Genomic DNA, 21,292 nt, shown 5'->3' on the forward strand with positions numbered 1-21,292 from the left:
ATATGTGCGTGCGTCAGAACCCCTGTTTTTCCTCGTGCTCTCTTGGTTTTGCCCGTTTACGTAACTCTGTTGATCACTTTGGGAGTTTGGTTTTCTCGGCTGTTTACTTGGAAAAAAATCTGACCTCTGACTTTTGGCAGTTTGACTGGTATCACAAATCAGCACTGTGACGAGCACACCCTGAACTTATATGTGCTCATTAGGCTCAAATGAGCTGAATGACCCACTTGTGTGTTTTTTTTTCCTCAAAGAATTCAGTACTGCAGAGGCAATTATCAAAAACAAACAAACATTTTCTCTCACAGTACGCCAAGTGCTGAGTAAACTTTGCTAGATGGAAAATCACCCCTGGTTATTTGCATTCGCACAAAGTCAGATTTCAGATTTGCAGTTCATTGCTGCTAAACAACTTCAGGATTCAGGTTGTGATTCAATGTCTGCATAATATAAATCTCTGTGAAAAGTTTAGATTATCTTTGTAAGCCTGTAGCTTCTTCATTAAGCAGTATTGTACAGCTTGTGCCTAGCATCTGCCCAGCAGCAGGAAAACCACTCAGAAGTTTACATTATAGCTGTTCCCCCAAGTATTCAGTGACATGTAGGTCCTCTAAGAAGTGGGTCAGCCAGATGCTGAGGAAACAGTATAGCTCATTTCCTACTGAAAATTTGTACCAAAAAAGCCCCCTGAGAACTTCTAGTTTTTGTGATTATCTCAGCAATGAGGCATATTTTCACTCTTTTCCATTAGGTAACACATTGGCAAGCTGTCTTCAGGTTTCTTTGTATTTATTAGACAAATATTTAATCGTGAAATTTACAATGTGGCAGTTATTTGACCAGTTTACATACAGTACCATATATGACCAGCCTTCAGTCTTGGTTAATTTTTTTTTTTACATAGTATAAAAATGAAAATGATAAACTGAAATTATTGTACAATATTCCATCAATCACATTAAATATGACAATACATTAGCAATATATGAAACATTAATCATTATAAATAAAATCAATAAGTACAGTAAATCAGCAGAAACATGGCAACATATTACATCATGACTTTTATCATAGCTGCCAGAGTTTTTAACGTCATTTCCTTGTTGTCATGTGACACGTTTTGTCGAGAGAAGTTTAGTATGTATACAAAATAAGCGAGTTTTGGTTTAGCAGAAGTTTCACATGTAAAAGTAGCTTCCCAAAGAAGCAATCCAAAAAGCTCCAGTGTTATGAAGCAAAATCCTGAACTAGAGTTCACTGAACTGATGCCTGCAACCTCACAGTGCTTTTTGAACCACTGAACACTTTAAACAAGCCTCTCCTTTACATTTTCAGTTTGTGGACGTCATTTAAAAGTCTGTAGATTTCAGGAGTCTTTTCGTTGCTGCTGGAGCAGTCGAGGCTACACTTGCAAGACTCGATCATCATCTCCATCCTGCTGAAGGTTTCTCCATTTCTGCACTGGAAACGGACAGATAGCGTCTGGGTCCTGTGAGGCCTGCAGCATCGCCCGTCTGAACAGAAGCCACAGTACTTTGGCTGGAACTTTTTCAAGCTACGGCAGCCTGCGTAGAACAGTTTCACTGGATGGATGGCCTTTTCTGTGTGGTTACATTTCTGACCTTTCTGTACGAGAGAAGACATCAAAACCTATGTATTAAATTTAGTACATACATAACAATATAATACAACATAACCGTGAAATAGTAATGCAATAATGGTAAGTATATGTTTTTATTAGGGTATTGTACCTTCAAGGCCAGCTGTTTGCAGGGGCGGACTTCACAGATGCGAGTTTCTTTCACTGGTTTGCAGCGGGTGTTTCTGTTGGTCACCCTGGTGGACACTCCAGTGCCGCAGGATTTAGAGCATGGTGACCAAGCCGTGGTTTGGGACAAACACTGAACTCCTCTGGCGACCATGTGGCCCTTTGGATGGCTCCCAAAAGCTGTACAGATTAAAAAAAAGAAAAGACAGTGGGTTAAAGAAAAATGAACAAATGAAACAACCGACTTCACTGACATTTTCTTGTATTTGACTCCTTAGAAGCTTTAACAATGTCACCAGAAAGCACTGCTCACCAGGTAAAGACTCTGAATCCTCTCTCCATACAGGAACCAACTCATTCTTGCTGAATAGTTCATCTTCAGATGTTTTGCCTTTACTGGTCTTTCTTCTGTGCTTCTTTGCATCAGAGCTGTCTGTCTTTGTTTCCTCAGGGCAGATAAGTTGCTCACAGCACTGTCCCGGTATCTTGATCCGCCGTGGTTTGGCACAGCCCAGTTTAGGCAGCAGCAGCTCATGTAGACACAGAGAGACGCAGCCGACAGCACCGTCCATGCAAGTACACTGGTGTTTGCAGTTTGGACGGAAGGTTTCTCCATTCTGGTAAATCTTGCTGTTGTACTCACAAGTTCTCCCATCTGATTTGGCTGTTGAAGAGAAACATGAAGAAGTTGGTGTAGAAAAAATATGAAAAAGTAAGATTTACAAAAAGAGAAAAGAAGTCAGTGTACCTCGACAAATGCCCTTAGCTGAACCATATCTGCCTCCAAAGTTGCACTCCAGTCCCTTTGCGGTGTCACATGGCTGCGTCTTGCTGCAGTCTTCAAAGAGCTGCCGTGCACAAACCCTACAGCATCCACAGTGATCCAACACGAGACTGACTCCTGCTGCGCATCTTGGGGCCTCAGAGGGACACCGGCAGTCCTTCGGGCACAAGGCTGACACCTGAGATAAGACGGAACACCATGTGTTTCTAATCAGCAGTTAGGTTCCAAAAGTAACTGTTATGTAACTCTTAAACACACATGAACAAATGAATGAACAGTGATTCATTCCTCACCAGTGTAACGAAGAGGGTCACAATGACGAAGACTTTCCACATCTTCAGAAGCGACTGCATCTTTCCTGAGTAACAAAGAATCTCCTTCCAGTCAAACAGCAGACCTGCGGGGAGGTGACTAGTTCTTGCTCTCCTTCTTTCAGAGTCCCCATCTCCTTTTATTCACTCCCGGGCAGATGTGACGTATGCACAGGCTGAAGAGGTGTCCCGAAACTATGAGAGGAATGCTTCTCCACACGTCCTCCCATAAGAAGCCCCCCTCCTCCTCCTATTTCACTCAGTGTGCCAAGAACCACCCTGCACAGCTTCCATTCTGCCAACACTGTCTCTCCAATTTAACCATGTCATTCTTTATTTTCATTTCTTTCTCCCCATCAAGTGGAACCAGCAACGGATTTCATTGTTTATTGCTGACTGCATTGTGAATTATTCTGTTGCTCTTTTGCTTTGTCGTGGTTTCTCTTAGAAGTGCCGATGTTGAGTAACACGTCCGGTGACACTGTTGCTTTTAATATGATTTTATTATAAAAAAGACAGCATCTGAACAGGCCCCATGGTTTGCCTGTGGAGGTTCACAGTCAATACGAACATCTCCCAGAATGATGGGCTAGTGGTCATTTTATACTCTTCTGGTGAAGGATATGATCTCGACATCTGACGACTGTGGTGAGAAACAGGAGGCACCCCTAAATCAACATAACACAGAGTTTCTCTTCTAGGATAACAGAAGGCACTGACTGATATTGGTCCATGCATGGAAACCTAACATAACATATGGCTTCCCTTCAATGACAGGCCCCACATCACTTTACGATCTCCCAGGCACAGAAGCCACTTCAACATAAACATTCCCAGACAAAAACACATCTCAGGTCAGAGACCACCTCCTTACATAGGGATAAAGGAAATGTATGTTTTCCCACAAGTTACTGGTCAGATACTACAATAGACAAAACATTCCATTCTACTAACTTATTAAGTAATACATGTCTCAGATCAGATACTGCAGCTTATTCTATTCCTCCCTGCATTTTGACTGGACAATACGAACAGTACCACTCAAAAGTTTGGGGTCACCCAGGCAAGTTCATGTTTTCCATGAAAACTCACACTTTTATTGATGTGCTAACATAATTGCACAAAGGTTTACTAATCATCAGTTAGCCTTTCAACACCATTAGCTAACACAATGTAGCATTAGAACACAGGAGTGATGGTTACTGGAAATGTTCCTATGTACCTCTATGTAGATATTCCCTTAGAAATCAGCCGTTTCCAGCTCGAATACTCATTTACCACATTAACAATGTCTAGACTGTATTTCTGATCAATTTAATGTTATCTTTATTGGAAAAAAATGCTTTTTTCAAACATAAGGACATTTCTAGGTGACCCGAAACTTTTGAATGGTAGTGTTAGTTCTTTTGTGCTGCATGAATGCATTATTCTGGTTATCTTTCTGTTAATGCAATAGTGTAACAATGGGCCTTTGCTAAATTCTTGGCCACATTTCTTCCAGAAAACAGACATTTCATCTACTGGTAATATACAGTAAGTGGTTATGAAAAGGGCAAATAAAAAACAGCAAGAAGCCCGAAATATTTCATCATCAGCCACATGCATGTGAGCACAGCTCCTTGAGGGATTCAACATCGGGCCACCACAAGTTCTGACATAAATATTGAGGAAAAGCTACATACTTCTATGACCAACTGGATTTCTATGTCGGTTGAAGCTGTGTTTAGACTGTTGCACGTTGTCTGTGATCAGGGTTTGTATATTCTAACCATGTCAGTGTTAAAAGTCACAGGTGAAATTCCCATCAGTCCCCAATTAGGGTGTGGATGGATTAGAGTTTGGATTAGTGTTTGAGTGCAGTATTTCAAAAAAGGAGAGCAGAGCCTCCTGGAATGTTTGAACCTCAGGAACCCTTTGTTCAGTCTGACTGAGAGTGTCCAGAATGAGAAACACACACACAAAAAAAGAAGAAAGAAAGAAGAAAACTTAAGCAATGCCTAGAGCAACATTCCTCTCAGGATGAACATTGTAGGTTTCTTTGAAATAGCTGCCAGGATAAAAAGCATCCTCTTCCATCCACATCAAAGAACAATGAAAATGATCAGGGAGAAATGCCTTTCCTTTCATTATAACCTGTGAGAACAAGAGGCAGTGTGGAGCAGACTGGCACGGACTCCTTCTTATCTAACTGAGGTTACAAAGGCCAGTTTGAGTCGGCGCCAGCTCAAGCAGCTGAAGAGCGAACAAGCGTGAGTTTGGTGAATGCACCGATGCCTGGAAATCGCTGACTGTTGTGGTTTGGAGTGGAAACTTTTGCCTCCAAAGCTGTAATATAGAGAATTTGCAGAACCATGTTAGGTAACAGGAACACAGGATATAAAACAGGCAGCTGGAGGACTTGGGAGAGGATTTTGCATGTTCCGTTCCCACAGAGCAGCATGTGAATGTTTTTGAAGTTGCATGAATTCTAATAAGAGTGTATAAGTGAGAAAATGGATTATCATTTCCTATTTCTGAATGTCAGCGCTCAGGGTTACAGTCAGTGTCATAATCAAGGGCACTTCAGCTAGAAAAAGTTTGCCAGTGCACTGATTTGAACTCATTCAGTTCTCTGAATAGGCCACTAGTTTGATGAAGCTGTCAGCCTAACAACTTCATTTTTGGTCTTGGGGAATACACTTACTTTTTGAGAGACAGATGCGAAGACTGATCTATAAGCTGTGGTGGGAATCACAATAAAAGGGACGGATGATAAAAGATTCCTATGTTAAGGACAACATTTTATTCCGTAATGAGCTAGTGAGCAAACTTACTCGCTGTGAGATCAGCAGCAACACAGAATTCATCCATCCATCCATTATCTACACACTGCTTGATACTCATTAGGGTTATGGGCAGAGGAGTATATATATCTGGCCTCCTTTGCAGATGTTGTCATTTTAAATATTGTTTTGTCATATATGTACATTTGATTCTATTATTTAATGTTGACATTTTATTTCTTTTTGCTTGTTCTTGTGCACCGTCCAGTGGAAGCTATTTATATTTTCGTCATGCCATGTATGATGACCATAAAGCCATTCTAATTCTAATTCTAACCACCGAGCCACTGTGCAGCCCCCACAGAATTCAACTGTTGAATTTGTATCATCAGACTGTTTCATAAGTGCAATGTATTTCTCCTTTTTACATTATATAACAAATAAAAGGGGCAGGTGTGACTCAGCTGATAAGCTATGAGAGTTTAAACTCTCCTGACATCCTTTTGACTGGTGGTGTAAATTAGCACAGTTAAGGAAGGTTAAACTCAAAATGAAGAATTAAAACTGATTAACTTCAGCCCCTGGAAGTTAAATCATGCTTGAGGTAATTCAACTGTTAGGAACTGATTTTTCTCCCGCATGTGTAATGCATGATTTGTGCTACTGTTTTGCCAAAAAGCGTCTCTGGAAAGATGAAATAGTTTTCTTTATTACAATTAGGTGCAAGGTAACTGCTGATTGGATTACGTTTAGAGGCCACTTGGTTAGCAATAACGAATATCATTATGCACTGGAGCAGTCGAGGCTACACTTGCAAGACTCGATCATCATCATCATCCTCCTGAAGGTTTCTCCATTTCTGCATTGGAAACGGGCAGATAGCGTCTGGGTCCAGGGAGGCCTGCAGCATCGCCCGTCTGAACAGAAGTACTTTGGCTGGAACTTTTTCAAGCTACGGCAGCCTAAGACAGTTTCACTGGATGGCTGGCCTTTTCTGTGTGGTTACATTTCTGACCTTTCTGTCATAATTATTAAGTTTTTGGTTAACCAGTGAGAGCGATAATAAATCTGGCTCAAGACAATACTAAATCTATATATGCTAACCAGCATCTTTCTCCAGAACCACAGACTACACCTTTAAATATAATTAATCATATTGTGTCTCAGTTTACTATGAACTGTTTCTGTTATAAACCAGACTGTGATTTTTCCCTAAACTCAACCAAGTGCTGTCAGTGCTGAAACATAAACATAAAAAAAAGTTTCATACTTCTGGATTGTTTCATACTTCAAGCTTTGTACCGGCAAAGAAACAACGGTGTTAGTGAAACATACTGCTGGTATATCAGCACATTTGTGACTTACCAAATAAGATTTTCCTTGTTTTGTTAAATTACAGATTATAACTAGAAAAGCAAAAACATCCATATTTTCAGCATTTTCTTTCATCTTGTAATTTACAGAGCAACAGGTTATTACCCATGCTGGAGATTATCCTGACAGGGAGACTTATACCTTCATAATCCAATGAAACAGTATATGTTCATATCTCTGTGGTAGTTCATGGGATGTGGTGAAATGAGTAAGGTGGGTGGCGGATAGTAAAAGTCTTTTGGTGATACCGCACAAATTCATGCTAAAATAAACACAGAGAAAAATAGACAAAATATGGGATTGAAATTCAGTGTGGCATTAAGATTGGCTTCAGAGGATGGAAAGGCAGAAATACCTCCCAGTGGTACCGCAGAGGGTGTGAGACAAGCTTGTTTTGGCTGCTATGTGAGAGCAGGTCGGACTCTGCAGCACAGACAGGAATGTCCGTAGGAGCTGCGTGGATGTGATTGAAAATCCAGTTCATTACATCATTTCTATAAACGCCTCCTTTTCTTTGTGTCTCGTTCTTTACAAAAGCACTGGCTTCGTCTGAGACACTCACACCTGATAGTGCTTTTTTTCCTGAATGATGTGAATTTTCATGAAGTCTCAAAGGGAAAACACTGGGCATGTGTCGTCAGTTTTTGTGGTCTTTTAACAAAACCCTGTTATGTAAAGGCAGCCATCCACACAGCGTTTGACCTTTGAGCACCTGACATTTAAAGGGCATCTTTCACAGACACTTTTCTTCTAGAAGCTGCTGGGATGCAACAGCAGTCACACACTAACCACAGACTTTATTTCTGACACAGAAAATCTTCAAGGGAGCAACAGAAGGCCATGGCCGGATTTGCAGATAACGTACCTTTCTGCTGTGCAGTGGTGTTTTCAGCAGAACATCCTACATTGCAGAACATGACAAAACAAGCCTGACAACAGCCTCCTCAGGGAGCACCCGTCTTGACTAAATCTACCACTATTGGTCTTAACAAGCTTAAGAACTAATAGTTTATACAAAAAAATATTTAAAATCAGCTCCACCTCAGCCTGCTACGGTATTTAAATACCTCTACTAGTTGAAGCATCAGTAATAATAACTTAAACATATGATACACAGTATACAAAATATGACAATCTGAAAGAGACTAATCTGCATCAATGAGGACCTCAAATTGCAGTAAAAATGTTTCATTAGAACAGTACAGATGTTAAATGCTCCACTTTGTCAGGTGTCAAAGGAGAGTGAGGTAGATGTTAATCCAGTATGATGTGTGGCACCCACACTGTCACAAAGGTCTGATCAGGCTCAGTAGACATGTGTGGGTCTACAGTTGCATTCAAAGCACACTCATTTACCATTTCTTCTATCCAACCAGCTAAAAATAATGCAGCACAATACGACAGTAAACACCATTAACCCTGAGTGATTGGACCCATATAAGAATCATTGTGTTTTTCTACTATTTTTGTCATTTTGGTTATAAATACTAATTTGTATTTTGTTTGTGTTATATTTTGGTCCACAGAAAAAGGATTTCATGTTTGAAATATGTTTATTTTTCACTTTATAACAGATTTTGAACATTTTGATAATTGAAAAAGAAGAATATTACACAGCAGGGGCGATTCTAGGATCAAAGGTTTAGGGGTGCTGAGCACCCAGAGGTGCCCGGCCAGGCAAGATAAATTTCACTGTTTTGTACATTTTAACGCAATTTCATTCCCCCATTTGTGAAAGAAAAGCATAACACTTTCTTTTATTTCTCGTAGCATCTAAAACAAACATAATTTTAACATTTTTTTAAAGCTTGATTTTTAGCAGAGAGACTTTTTAGAATAATTTGGTTTTGCATCTTTACAGCTCATCAACAGTAAAGCTGATAATTCAGAAATAATGGATCATTCTGCATAGCAAATATTTCACTCTCCTTACTTATAAAAGCAAATTTAGCTGATAATGCCACTGAATTCAGAATATTCAAGCTCATTCCGCAGTTCAGCAACATGGAAGGGATGACACAAGAAGCTGTGACTACTTGCTTTTCTGCTTTTTTGGTTATTCTTATCCTTTTAATCATTTTTCAGCTAAAATATAGTGTTTTTTTTCTCAACTCAATTTTCTCATTTTCTGTTTATTTTTTAACATACATATAACATCAGTCATCATCCTTGAAACTGGCAATATTCTTACTTTGGTATTAATATGCATCATATTATTTTTCCTTGTTTTTTTCCATCCTTCTGTTGTTTTTATCATTGTAGTCATCTGTCTCATTCTAGTAGACAAATTAGATTTAGTTTTTTGATTTTCTCAATTTTCTTGTTAAATTCATCAAATATTGTTTAATTGCACCCTCCTTATTGTGCTGGCTATACCGCTAACCTGATCATAATACTTTGTTTTCCTCATTTCACTAGATAAATTCTTTTTTTTTTCTTTTTTTTTTTTTTGCTTTGGGATTTTATTTATTTTAATTAATACCTGTCAATATTGCTACCCTGACATCCACGACAGTAAAGCATATTGAGCTGATTTAAATTTAACTGATTCCTGTGGTTTTCACATCGAGTACATCTATTTGTTTAACCATTTAATTCTTTGAAATATATCACATGTAAACGTCCAGCGGACACTGGTTTTAATGTGAACAGTGAGTTGAGGTGCCACAGCGACACCCAGTGGATCCACCAGGAACAGCGCTCCACCTGCGAAGCACAAGGACTGAAGCAGCCGCAACCAAAGCCAGGAAAGTTGGACAGTTTTCACTCTTCCGGTATCGTGACAGAGATTTTGGCTTGAATGCAGACTTTTTTCTTCACGGAGAGCTGTGTGAAGCAGCTGTAAATGTTAAAATAACCGCTCTGCTGTGTGAACTTCTCTCTTCTCTTGTCGACGTAGTTAAACCTCGACACACAATCAGGAAGTCCGGGGATATTTTTTCGGTTCTTGAAACGCAAAAGTTGAATGGGCTGTAGATACGGTACCTTTTAGCGACAAATAATGAGCATTCTCATTCTTTAACGCTTCCGGGTAATTAATTGGTGCGGTTTATCTCACTATTAGACTGTTATTAACGTATTTTAGCCGTCATTCGTTACCCGGAACACCTGGATTTTACTACACTAACAGGGATGGATGCTCCTCACCTCACTGAAGATGAAATGGCAGACATAAAGAAAGACGTGAGTATTATTATTCAGACAAAAGCTGGTGTCCAGATAAAGCCTTTTGTGATAAGGTGGTAAATGGAAGTATAGTTATTATACAGATGAACTCTCTGTACCTTGTCTAGTTAAAGGCCTGTGAAAGGAGGAAATCCCCCACCACACCCTCTGTGTGACCACATCAACTCCCAGTCCTCCAGATTTACTTTACCACAACAGACTGGAGGTTTAGTGAACCTCTCTGTAAATACAGTCAGAAGTGTGTCCAGAACCAGACTAGGTCACACTAGTGGTTTCACACCGCCTGTTGTAGTGTAGACAAACTCATTCAGAGTGTTCACATCCCTGACCGCTCTCTCTGTTCCCCTCCCTCCTCTCTGTGGATCTCCAGGTGCTGACCAGACTGCGGCATTACCTCTGCGACAAGATCAAGGCAGACCGCCACCTCGACTACCTGCGTTCTCGCCGGATCCTGACGCGAGACGACGCCGAGGAAATCAGCTGCAGGACCACGCAGACCAAGAGGACGGCCATGCTGCTGGACATCCTGGCCGAGAACCCGCGCGGCCTGGACGCCCTGATCGACTCCATCCGGGAGATGCGCGCGCAAAACTTCATCATCACCAAGATCACAGACGAGGTGCAAAAGGCCAAAATCGAGAAGATGGAGTCTCGCAGAGGTTAGTCACAAAGCCCGTGTGCAGCTCACGTGTGTGACAACTTGTCGACGTTTTAATCTTGTCCCCATTTAACTACATGCTTTTGTAACTCAACAGCAGGCGCCTCTAGTTCCTCATCTGACAGCACCTTCGGCCCTTCAAGCACAACCAGCGACTTCCCCACGACGTTTTCTAACAACTCCACCATGGTGCTCCACCCAGATGGAGAGCGAAGTCCTTCCACTTCCGACGTAGCAGGGTCCCTTAATCTGCCGTCGATACACAGAGGTGGAAACCCTCCCTCTGTGGCTGGTGCTAGCGTCGCCGCAGCGTCCTCCTCAACCTCTTCCAGCCTGCCGAAGCCCGGAGACCCCGGAGCTCCTGCGCTGCCGGACGAGGTGATGGTGGAATCGCCCTCCAACATAGACGCCGGAGCAGCGGGGTGCACCAGCAGCGGAGGAGATCCAAACTTCCAGCCTCTCCGGTCGCGCTCGCTCACTCCGACATCACACAGGAACATCTTTTAAGTTCACATCTCGGTGGGACAGTTACAGAGACGAACCAGCAGAACCCTCAGCTCTTACACAAACACTCTCATTGTCTGCTCGGTGCCCCCCATGCCTTAGATCAGGCTGTTTACGAGAACGTGCTGCACATGAGATGTACTACGTATTACCACAATACCAGTCAACTCTGTAGAGGGAAAATGGGGACATGTTATCACCGGGGCTGGGCTCATGTTTCAGGGTCTCATACTGGTGCCAGTTGGTTACTCTAGTTTTGGTGAAAGGTTAAGATCCCTTAGCTTTGACAGTATGAACACGTCTTTTCAACAAATGTTTAAAAATGAGAAGATGTACAAGAACTTTAATACTGGGTGTCCCTGAAGTCTGGACTCAAAGGAAATGTCATTAACTATATTTTTTTTGCCTCCACAGATTAAATATTGCTTTGTTGAAAGAAGAAAGAGCTGAACTGTTACTTGTCAGCAGGCGTGAAGGATGGACATATCAAAAGATAGCAGATGGATTTAATCTTTTCTACAAATTATAGTTGGAGATTTCCCGTGTGTCCAGACTTTAGCGACACCCTAAAGGTCAAATATGAAAAAAATATTTAAATCAGAAATGGTCTCATCAGAGAATAAGATTAGAAATCTGTGCGTACATTTAATGCAAGCTGTATCACCCAGTAGTTTGTAAAGATGTAAGGATAAAATACATCATGGTTAGATCTCAACCGAGAAAATCTGGGCTCACCCTGTCTAACATTTTCAGCGTTTTCCTCTCGTATCAAAAGCCTGCTGAACTCTCAGGTACAATGACACAGTAGCTACGGTTTATGTGCAGTGCTAATGAACTTTTGACTTTTTTTTTACACTGGAGTGACTGCTTCAGAGTGTGTAATGAGCCGGTCTGCTTGGACCAAAGCACCAAATGGTTTCTAGCTTTCTGCGATGCATCAAGTCAACAAGAATGTGCTTCACATTTTTTGTCACTACAGAAGTCTTGAATCGCGTAATGTGAAGCGCACACCATGTCCTGCTTGTGTCTCCTTCTTTCTCTGGTTTTCTATCATAATGCAAACTAAAGCCTTTATATATAAGTTCAAATGCTGTGTTTTTTACTGGATGCTGTGTGGTTGATTTGAAGGGGGGAAAGTGTGTTTTTCCAATTGCATATCAGATAATGAGCAATTCTTAAAGCAAAATAGTGTCTGAGACTTTTCATATCTCTTGAAATACAGTACTTATTTAGAAAGTCAGATTCAAAGTGAAAACATCAACACATTCTCAGCTTCTGAATGTGCAGGGATTCTGTAGCTGGTCGCTCTTATGTTTTGGAAAAACTGGAAGAGCTCAAGATGACGCAGAGGAATGACCGTGTCATCGTGGTGACTGAACCACCTGCTCCTCATAAAGCGCGGAGAAGCCTCGAGCGTCAGACTGTTTGCTCTCTGGATCACTGGAGCACAGCAGGTGTTGGCAGGTAACTCATTTATTCTTATCATTATTATGTAGAGAGACCGATATGTTGACTTTTAATAAATGCAATTTGCCGAAAGCTGTGAACATTTTGAATAATGACACTAAGATTGCAAAAATAGGATCAAATGTACAAGTCTTGGTTGTTACTCTTTGCTGTCTTGGTTTTTCCACAACAAACCAAACAAAAAAAACAACACATTTAACAGTATGATGCACACTACCAGTCAAAAATTTGGACACACCTTTTCATTCATTGCGTTTTATTTACATATTTTATACATTGTAGATTACTACTGAGGATATCAAAACTTTAAAAGAATACATGTGGAATTATGTTGTAATTCCACTGGCTCAACTGGGTCACTTAGAAATGTCCATATTTTAGCAACTGGCTCAACTTTTGATCTATTATTGACCCGACATCTAACACGCGCACAAATCTGATGCAAAGCTATAGTTCCCACTGCTGAAGACACTCAGGTCATGTTCTCTGTATTTTTGAATGAGAAGATGTGTCCAGACTTTTTACTGATGGTGTATTTGAGATCCGTACAACAGCTTTCACATTTATTGTCTGTTGTGGGCAGTTCTGTTACAATCAGCTATGGAGGAACCAACTTTTTTTTTATGGTTGACATTATACTGTAGGTTAATGTAGCACAATTACTATACACCGCAGTGTAAAATTTGAAAGACAGGCGAGATGATAGCAGCAGTGAATACATGCAGGAGAACCAGTTTGATAAACATCAGAATGCCTGGAATGGCAGAGGCCTTTCCTCCTCTCCAAAAGATGTCAGACGTACAGTGAGTCCAACAAATGCACGAAGACAGACATACCAGAAATGTCCTCTCGGAGAAATAGTTTGTCTTTTGCACTTCAGTCTGATGGAGGACCGTGAGACGCTGCTGGCTGCGAGGTCAGAGGAGAGGAGGACAAACGGCCACGTCACATGGAGCGCTCACACTCTGGAGTCCAAGGCTGTGGAGGATTTCAGACGGAGGCTTAAATACTTCTTCATGAACCCCTGTGAGAAGTACAGGGCCAGGGGTCGGAAACCATGGAAACTGATGTTACAAATCTTAAAAATCGCCATCATCACAGTGCAGGTAGCAATCAGTGGATTACAATTTACTTGTTTTTTTTGTTTACTGAAGATAGGTAGCTGCTTGCCTCATCTGCAGTATCTTTTCTCCAATCAGTTGGTCTCTTTCGGCCTGAGCAACCAAATGATGGTCACCTTCAAAGATGAAAACCTGATGACATTCAGACATCTGTTTCTCAAAGAATACAAGGATCCCCGGCTGGGAAGCTATGCACTGTACACTAAAGCAGACGTGTACGATCACATCTACTACATTATCAACAGGGTACTGAAAATATGAAGATTTTATAGTGCTTCCTTTATAACTTTGTGGCATTAAAATGCGCATCACTCTTCTTTCTTTCAGTACACCCGCCTCCAAAACCTGTCTGTGGGTAATCTTGCCTACGAGAGTGTTGATGGCGAATACAGTCCTCTGTCTCTCTGTCAAGTGTTTTATAGAAACAGCAGCATTGACCCTGGAAATGACACCTTTGACATTGATCCACATGTTGAAAAAGGTACAAAAGCAAACAAGCCATGTGGAACTTGTGTATTTAAGTGTAAGAGCTGCCTTAGGTTGTTTCCATGTTTAATGTTTAATGCAGGATATATTTATGGAAGCTGATTCATGGATATAATCACAGTGTGGAATTACATGTGACACCAAAAGAGGAAGCTTGTGCTGCTAAATATTATTTAACCCTCCTGTTGTCTTCATTTACAGGCACCAAAATTATTGTTTCCTTGTCTGAAAAAAAAGATCAGCGAAAAAGTTGCTCAAATTACCAGAAATTTTCAAAACCTTCAGGAAGAAAATTCCAATAATTCCTTAAAAGTTTCCCTTAAAAGTTTGATTTTAAAAAAATCCCCTGAATTTTGACAAGAAAATTCTTGTAAATATTTTCAAAAAATGAGTAAAAATCTTCTAGAGAAATCCTAAAAATATCTAAAGTGATACATATATATCAACAAAACCTCTAATATTTTCTTTAAGAGCATTCAGAAAAAAATCAACCAAAATCCAGCGAATTTCACTGGATTTTGGTTGATTTTTTTCTGAATGTTCTTAAAGAAATATTTTTTACATTTCTTTTTTTTTCCACCAAAAAATGTTCAAAAAATTTCCCAAAAATGTTGAAAATGTGGAAAATTTCACTGTGACAGTGTGTTTTTCCCCCCCACATTTTCACACTCAATTAGACCCGCAGGACAACACGAGGGTTAAAGGTATTTCTGCAGAATTATTCTTTTGTTAAACTATCGCTTTAAACTGAACTACTAATCCACACATTGTCCATATATTCTCACAGATTGTATGTCCGTTTACCCTGAACAGTTGCTGGACAACAGCAGCTTGGCAGCACCTGTCAACTTCTCTTTAGATTTCAAAAGGTGACTAAGCTGAAAATACTAGCTTCATGCCAGGTGGTGAGAGTCCTGCCTGCTAATATGTGTTTGTGTGTCCAGGCTGCTATCAGTGAACATCTACCTGAACCTGAAAACCATCAATCTGCAGACGGTGCGGCACCACGAGCTGCCAGACTGTTATGACTTCCATATAATGGTTGGTGACTAACATGAAAACTGCCACACCCTCAGCTGAGCTTTAGGGGAAACACTAAGCAATTAATAAGTGAAGTGACAGTTACTGCGCATTTTGTTTTGCTATGCTTCTAACAAATCCTCTCATATGCTTTTACACAGATAGTATTTGACAATCGCGCACACAGCGGGAAGATAAAGGTTGATATTGAAAATGATGTTAGGATTTATGAATGCAGAGACTGGAACGTGGAAGGCTCGTGTAAGTTCAGCTGTGTGACATCCACAAATGAAATGCATGCAGCTGTTATTATTTATAAAGCCAGCAGAGGGCACAGTGATCTATTCTGCCATGTTTGTTTATGCATGACCTTTGGTTAATCTCCATAAATCCTCTGTTTATTATGGTCATGTAAAGCTGTATTTTAAATTGTTTTTTGAAGGATTTATACAACGGTTCAAAAGTTTGGGGTCACTTAGACAATTTCATGTTTTCCATGAAGACTTTTATTCATGTGCTAACATGATTGCACAAGGGTTTTCTAATCATCAATGAGCCTTTCAACACCATTAGCTAACACAATGTAGCATTAGAACACAGGAGTGATGGTTGCTGGAAATGTTCCTCTGTAACCCTATGAAGATATTCCATTTAAAATCAGCTGTTTCCAGCTACGGTAGTCATTTACCACATAAACAATGTCTAGACTGTATTTCTGATCAATTTAATGTTGTCTTCATTGAAAAAAAGTGCTTTTCTTTCAAAAATACGGACATTTCTAAGTGACCCCAAGTTTTTGAATGATCATGTATTGGATAAATAACACTGACTTGACCAGGTGTGACTAAGAAATGTATCTATTTTTGTAGTAAAAGCAGTAACAAAAAATGTGATGGCACAAACTGATCTGAAATCTCTGATTCTGGCTTCTAGCTGGGAAGAACAATTATCTCCTCTTGTTGCTTGATTCTGTGGTCATCCTCGCCTGTCTCACCTCTCTGATCCTCTGCTCACGATCCGTCATCAACGGCATCCAACTCCAGTTTGTAAGTTACGTCATGAGCAATAACTAAATGTTACATTTCCTTTACAAGTCATAGGTGTGGGATCTTTGCTACATTTAGCAACTGGCTCAACTTTTGATCTATTATTGACCCGACATCTAACACGCACACAAATCTGATGCAAAGCTATAGTTCCAACTGCTGAAGACACTCAGGTGATGTTCTCTGTATTTTTGAATGATACTGATTTTGTGCAGTACACATTTTTGACCTGTTTAAGTTGCAGATTTAGTATTATTAACTATAACTATTTTAAAGCAACAAATACACCAGAAAGTAAATTGTGGCAATGTGGAGAGCTCTTTCAAACTTTTTCTTGTTTTTTTAGAATATCCTAATAGTCAATTTTTGCTACTCCGAAAGGAATGCAGCAGAGTTATGTGATGATTGGCGTTGGTTTGTCTGTCTGTTTGTCTGTCTGTGAGCAACATAACTCAAAAACAGATTCACTGATTTGAATGAAATTTTCAGGGAAAGTCAGAAATGACACAAGGACAAATGATTAGATTATGGCAGTGCTGTGACTTCTGTCTGAAACCACAGATTTGTTAAAGATTTCTGGATCATTGTGAGATAGCAGCACCGTAACTATAAGTGAACACTACGTTAGCTCAATCACATGATTGCGATCCTACAACAAATCGATCACTGCAGACTTATCAGGACTTCCATCCATCCATCCTCTATACACCGCTTTATCCTCATTAGGGTCACAGGGAGTGCTGGAGCCTATCCCAGCTGACTTGAGCGAAGGCAGGGGACACCCTGGACAGGTCGCCAGTCTGTCACAGGGCTACATATACAGACAAACAAGCACACTCACATTCACACCTACGTGCAATTTAGAGTGATCAATTAACCTCAGCATATTTTTGGACTGTGGGAGGAAGCCGGAGTGCCCGGAGAAAACCCACGCGTGCACAGGGAGAACACGCAAACTCCATGTAGAAAGATCCCAGGCCCAGCCCGGGATTTGAACCGGGATCTTCTCGCTGCAAGGCGAAAGTGCTAACCACTACTCCACTGTGCAGCCCTCCTTATCAGGACTTATCCATCGGAAACGATACGACTGAGCAGCCTTGGCCGAGCTGGCAGAGCTGACAGCGCTCTCTGAGTACTTTTCTTGTTGTTACTTTCGTCATCTTTGATGGTTGGTAGTTGTATTAGTGTTTAAAAAGGGAGATTATAAAACCCTTACAATGTCACCGCCTCCTCGTGCAGTAAAACATATAGCTCACATTTAAAAATGTTTTGCCATTTCTTCGTGGATATTAAACAATCCAACTGCTGTGTGTAGGACTGAATCCATGGTTTGTGTGCATTTATTGAGCTGACCTGCTTTTGTATTTCTCTTGTGCAGGAGTTCAACATATTCTTTCACGCCTACTACAATAAAAATGTGGCGTGGTCAGACCGCATGGAGTTTGTGAATGGCTGGTATATTCTTATCATTGTGAGTGACACACTCACCATTGCTGGTTCAGTACTGAAAATCGGAATACAAGCAAAGGTTCGTTTTTTTATTGTTCTTGTACTGTATTGCCACATATACTCACTGCAGGAATCAGTTTTAGTCTGAAATCAGCACTCATAATCCACGATGCTTGAAAATTAGCAGATGCTTTCAGTATACCTCTCCTTTCTGCTTTCAGTTCCAGACAAACTATGATGTCTGTAGCATCTTACTGGGAACAGCCACCATGCTTGTCTGGGTCGGTGTGATTCGTTACCTTGGTTTCTTCAAGAAATACAATGTAAGAATGAAGCTACTTCCTGTTTTAGGATAATGCATCAGCCAACATGTAAGGTGCAAATGCAGATCCAGAGGAACTGAAACCTTTTGTTTCTGTTTAGCTTTTAATCCTAACCCTCAGGGCGGCATTGCCTAACGTCTTCCGATTCTGCTGTTGTGCCATCATGATCTACCTCGGGTACTGTTTCTGTGGCTGGATCGTCCTTGGGCCTTACCATGACAAAGTATGACAGTAATATTCATCCATTTAAAGTGGCACTGTGACCTCATCAGTTTCCTGAAGCATTCAGGTGCTTGTTGATATTAAGAAAACCTTTTTGTTCCAGTTCCGAACCTTTGACAAGGTGACAGAGTGTCTGTTCTCTCTCATCAACGGGGACGACATGTACGCCACCTTCCTGCAGATGAGAGACAAGACGCACATGGTGTGGCTGTTCAGCAGACTCTACCTCTACTCCTTCATCTCCCTCTTCATCTACATGGTGCTCAGCCTGTTCATTGCTGTCATCACCGACACCTACGAAACCATAAAGGTCAGTCTGAATCAGCCACACAGTTATCCTGCAGAGATGTTATTTATAATGAAATGTCCTCATTTTTATTTATTTGTTTTTTGTTTTTTTTTACATTGGTTCATTTCCAGCATCACCAGCAAGACAAGGAGCCATTTTCCCAGCTTCAAGCCTTCATTGCAGAGTGCAGGGACCAGCCCGAGTCTGGAAGATACCAGACTGATGATGATCCATCGACCTGCTGCTTATCTCCATGTGGCTGCTTTGGATAACTCAAGAGGACATAGTGCCTACTTGTCCCTAAGTGAGCGAAGACTTGGCACTATGAGACTGCAGAATGCTCCACAGAGTCCTGATAGGCTGTTTGGAGCTTTGATTATGTGAATGACTTTTAAGAATGCTAGAATATCTATTTACTGAGATAGAAGTACTTCTACTTCACTTTTATTCAACTTGCTGAAATGTAAATTGTCAGACTTTCTCTGTAAAGACTGCTTAAAAGACTGAATGATCAAACCACCACCATGCGCCATTCTATCCTTAATACTTAGAGTATACTGTATAAATATACGAGTCAATTTCGCTTTAGTTCAGTGATGCATTCAAAAGCAGTGGGCAGCTTTTCTTTCTAAGAAAAAATTCTCAAACATTAACAGGGAAAAAGATCTTCTAAGCTGGCGACTTTTAAATTTCCTCCTGACTGCACTATAACAACGTAACTAGGCTTTTTGATTTTACAAGCACTGGATTGCAAGATTTCATTTAAACTCTAAGTCAAAGTCAGTTCACTGAAATGTAACCCAGAATGCAGCACAGCATAAAAAAAACATCATTAAGTGTGACTTATTTCTATATCTTGGGTTAATTCCTATGTGATTTTTGATTTTTCATCAATGTGCTGCTCGATCAGAACTGTTGTGCTGCGACTTTTGGTAAGAAGTCATCAAACGGGTTTTAAAAAACGGAAAAATCTAAAATTCAAACACTTTCTTTCACATTCTTCATATGCATAATTTGCCGGTAAAATAACAGTAAATATCTGTATAATAGAAAGTTTTGCTGATTTAAGTAAATAGTGTAATTTTATGACTAAATGTAAATTAACAAATCTGTAAAACTACAGATTTCTGATTTATTTTAATTCCGTTTTTCTCTATATAATTTTACCAGTTTATAATTAAGTAAAACATAGACAATCCAGAAAATAGACAAAATAAATCCCAGTGAAAATAACCATTAGCTGAAGTTCTAAACTTGATTGTGTAACTGTAAATAAGGCTTTTAACAATGGAGAACAACAGACTGCTTACACACAATAACATCCAATATTGTCATAACGCGTAAAATGTGCTTTTATTTTTTATATTTTAAGCACTTTAATAATATTTCACTTGAACATGCAGGCCTTTAACTATTATTGGAATATTTTTTAATGAGAGTAGTGGTTCTTTTATTTCACTGAAGGATCTGAATACTTTTTATACCACTTTTAAAATACATCTTTTCTATACAGTATAGAAGAAACTGATCAGGGTTTGTGACATACAACACTGCCTTTTCACAACACAACACAAATTATACTTAATGTATAACTATAGCAGGACGTCTCAACTGGCAGAATGAGCACTGATACACTCAGAATTTCTTCAGAAATTTTATAGTTGTGATTGCACTTCAGCTTGTGCTGCAATCATCTTCCTCAGCTGTATATCAACATATAAACTACATGGATTAATTTGTGTATTTTTGTGTTGATTATTTAATATTGAGAACTATTTACAAGTAGAGTTGCATTCCCTTTTTAAGTATCAGGCAGTAAAACTGATCTTGAATCTGGTGTAGTCTGTCTTTTAATCACAAACATGTACACTGACCACTATGGAAAACAGGAATCTGTTTCCTACTAGAGATGTAACATTCACAAACGAGTCAGTCGTATGAACGACTCTTTTAAGTGAACAATGAGAACCGGTTCACGGTTGTGAGCCGTTTGTATATGCAATTTGCCCACGCGTGTCATCTGCGTGCCCCATGAGTTTGAGTTGTCCACAGCATGCTCCCTTCACATGAAGGCAGCTACATATGTGCAACTAACTTCGAGGAGGAGGAGGAGTGTGAGCGTCACTTGCGTCCAACTGGCTGGTATTTGGATGCACTTTTCTGGGGATGACAAGCAAAGTAGAGCACAATGGAATATTTGTCAGAGAAGCATCTCTTTCAAGTCAACAAACAACTTTCACCATCATTCATATATATATATATATATATATATACATATATATGTATACAAAAATTTAAATAAAACTCAGTACAATATATATATATATATATATATATATGTTCAATAACAATAAAATAATAAAAACCTAAAAATATAAGTAGCCTATAATAATAGAAATATAAAAATAATAAATAAGAACTATATGTATATAAAATATAAATAAAACTCAGAGTAGAGTATATATAGAGTATATAGTGGTGGAATGTGTAAGTTTGAATTATTCTGATCCATATCGTATCTTATA

General features: G+C 39.8%; 3 protein-coding genes across 3 annotated transcripts; 2 read left to right on the forward strand and 1 right to left on the reverse strand.

Annotated features, from left to right (window-relative positions):
* Positions 1 to 769: 769 nt before the first annotated feature.
* Positions 770 to 3,056, reverse strand: LOC110949214 (CCN family member 1-like). Its single transcript, XM_022191113.2, has 5 exons — positions 2,843 to 3,056; positions 2,514 to 2,727; positions 2,079 to 2,429; positions 1,749 to 1,945; positions 770 to 1,623 (listed from the first exon to the last, which is right to left on the reverse strand). The coding sequence occupies exons 1-5, from the start codon at positions 2,900 to 2,902 to the stop codon at positions 1,321 to 1,323; spliced, it is 1,125 nt and encodes a 374-aa protein (XP_022046805.2). The 5' UTR covers positions 2,903 to 3,056; the 3' UTR covers positions 770 to 1,320.
* Positions 3,057 to 9,688: 6,632 nt separating this feature from the next.
* bcl10 (BCL10 immune signaling adaptor) lies at positions 9,689 to 12,432 on the forward strand. The gene is made up of 3 exons (XM_022191157.2): positions 9,689 to 10,179; positions 10,553 to 10,841; positions 10,938 to 12,432. Exons 1-3 carry the CDS (start codon positions 10,129 to 10,131, stop codon positions 11,345 to 11,347), a joined length of 750 nt encoding a protein of 249 aa, XP_022046849.2. The 5' UTR covers positions 9,689 to 10,128; the 3' UTR covers positions 11,348 to 12,432.
* Positions 12,433 to 12,557: 125 nt separating this feature from the next.
* On the forward strand, positions 12,558 to 19,286 carry mcoln3a (mucolipin TRP cation channel 3a). The gene is made up of 13 exons (XM_022191156.2): positions 12,558 to 12,808; positions 13,692 to 13,917; positions 14,011 to 14,178; positions 14,260 to 14,413; positions 15,206 to 15,287; positions 15,363 to 15,459; positions 15,600 to 15,699; positions 16,372 to 16,484; positions 17,863 to 18,012; positions 18,155 to 18,256; positions 18,357 to 18,479; positions 18,582 to 18,788; positions 18,899 to 19,286. Exons 1-13 carry the CDS (start codon positions 12,624 to 12,626, stop codon positions 19,037 to 19,039), a joined length of 1,848 nt encoding a protein of 615 aa, XP_022046848.2. The 5' UTR covers positions 12,558 to 12,623; the 3' UTR covers positions 19,040 to 19,286.
* The last annotated feature ends 2,006 nt before the right edge of the window (positions 19,287 to 21,292 follow it).

The sequence above is a fragment of the Acanthochromis polyacanthus genome, chromosome 9 (assembly GCF_021347895.1).
Source record: "Acanthochromis polyacanthus isolate Apoly-LR-REF ecotype Palm Island chromosome 9, KAUST_Apoly_ChrSc, whole genome shotgun sequence".
Taxonomy (NCBI): domain Eukaryota; kingdom Metazoa; phylum Chordata; class Actinopteri; family Pomacentridae; genus Acanthochromis; species Acanthochromis polyacanthus.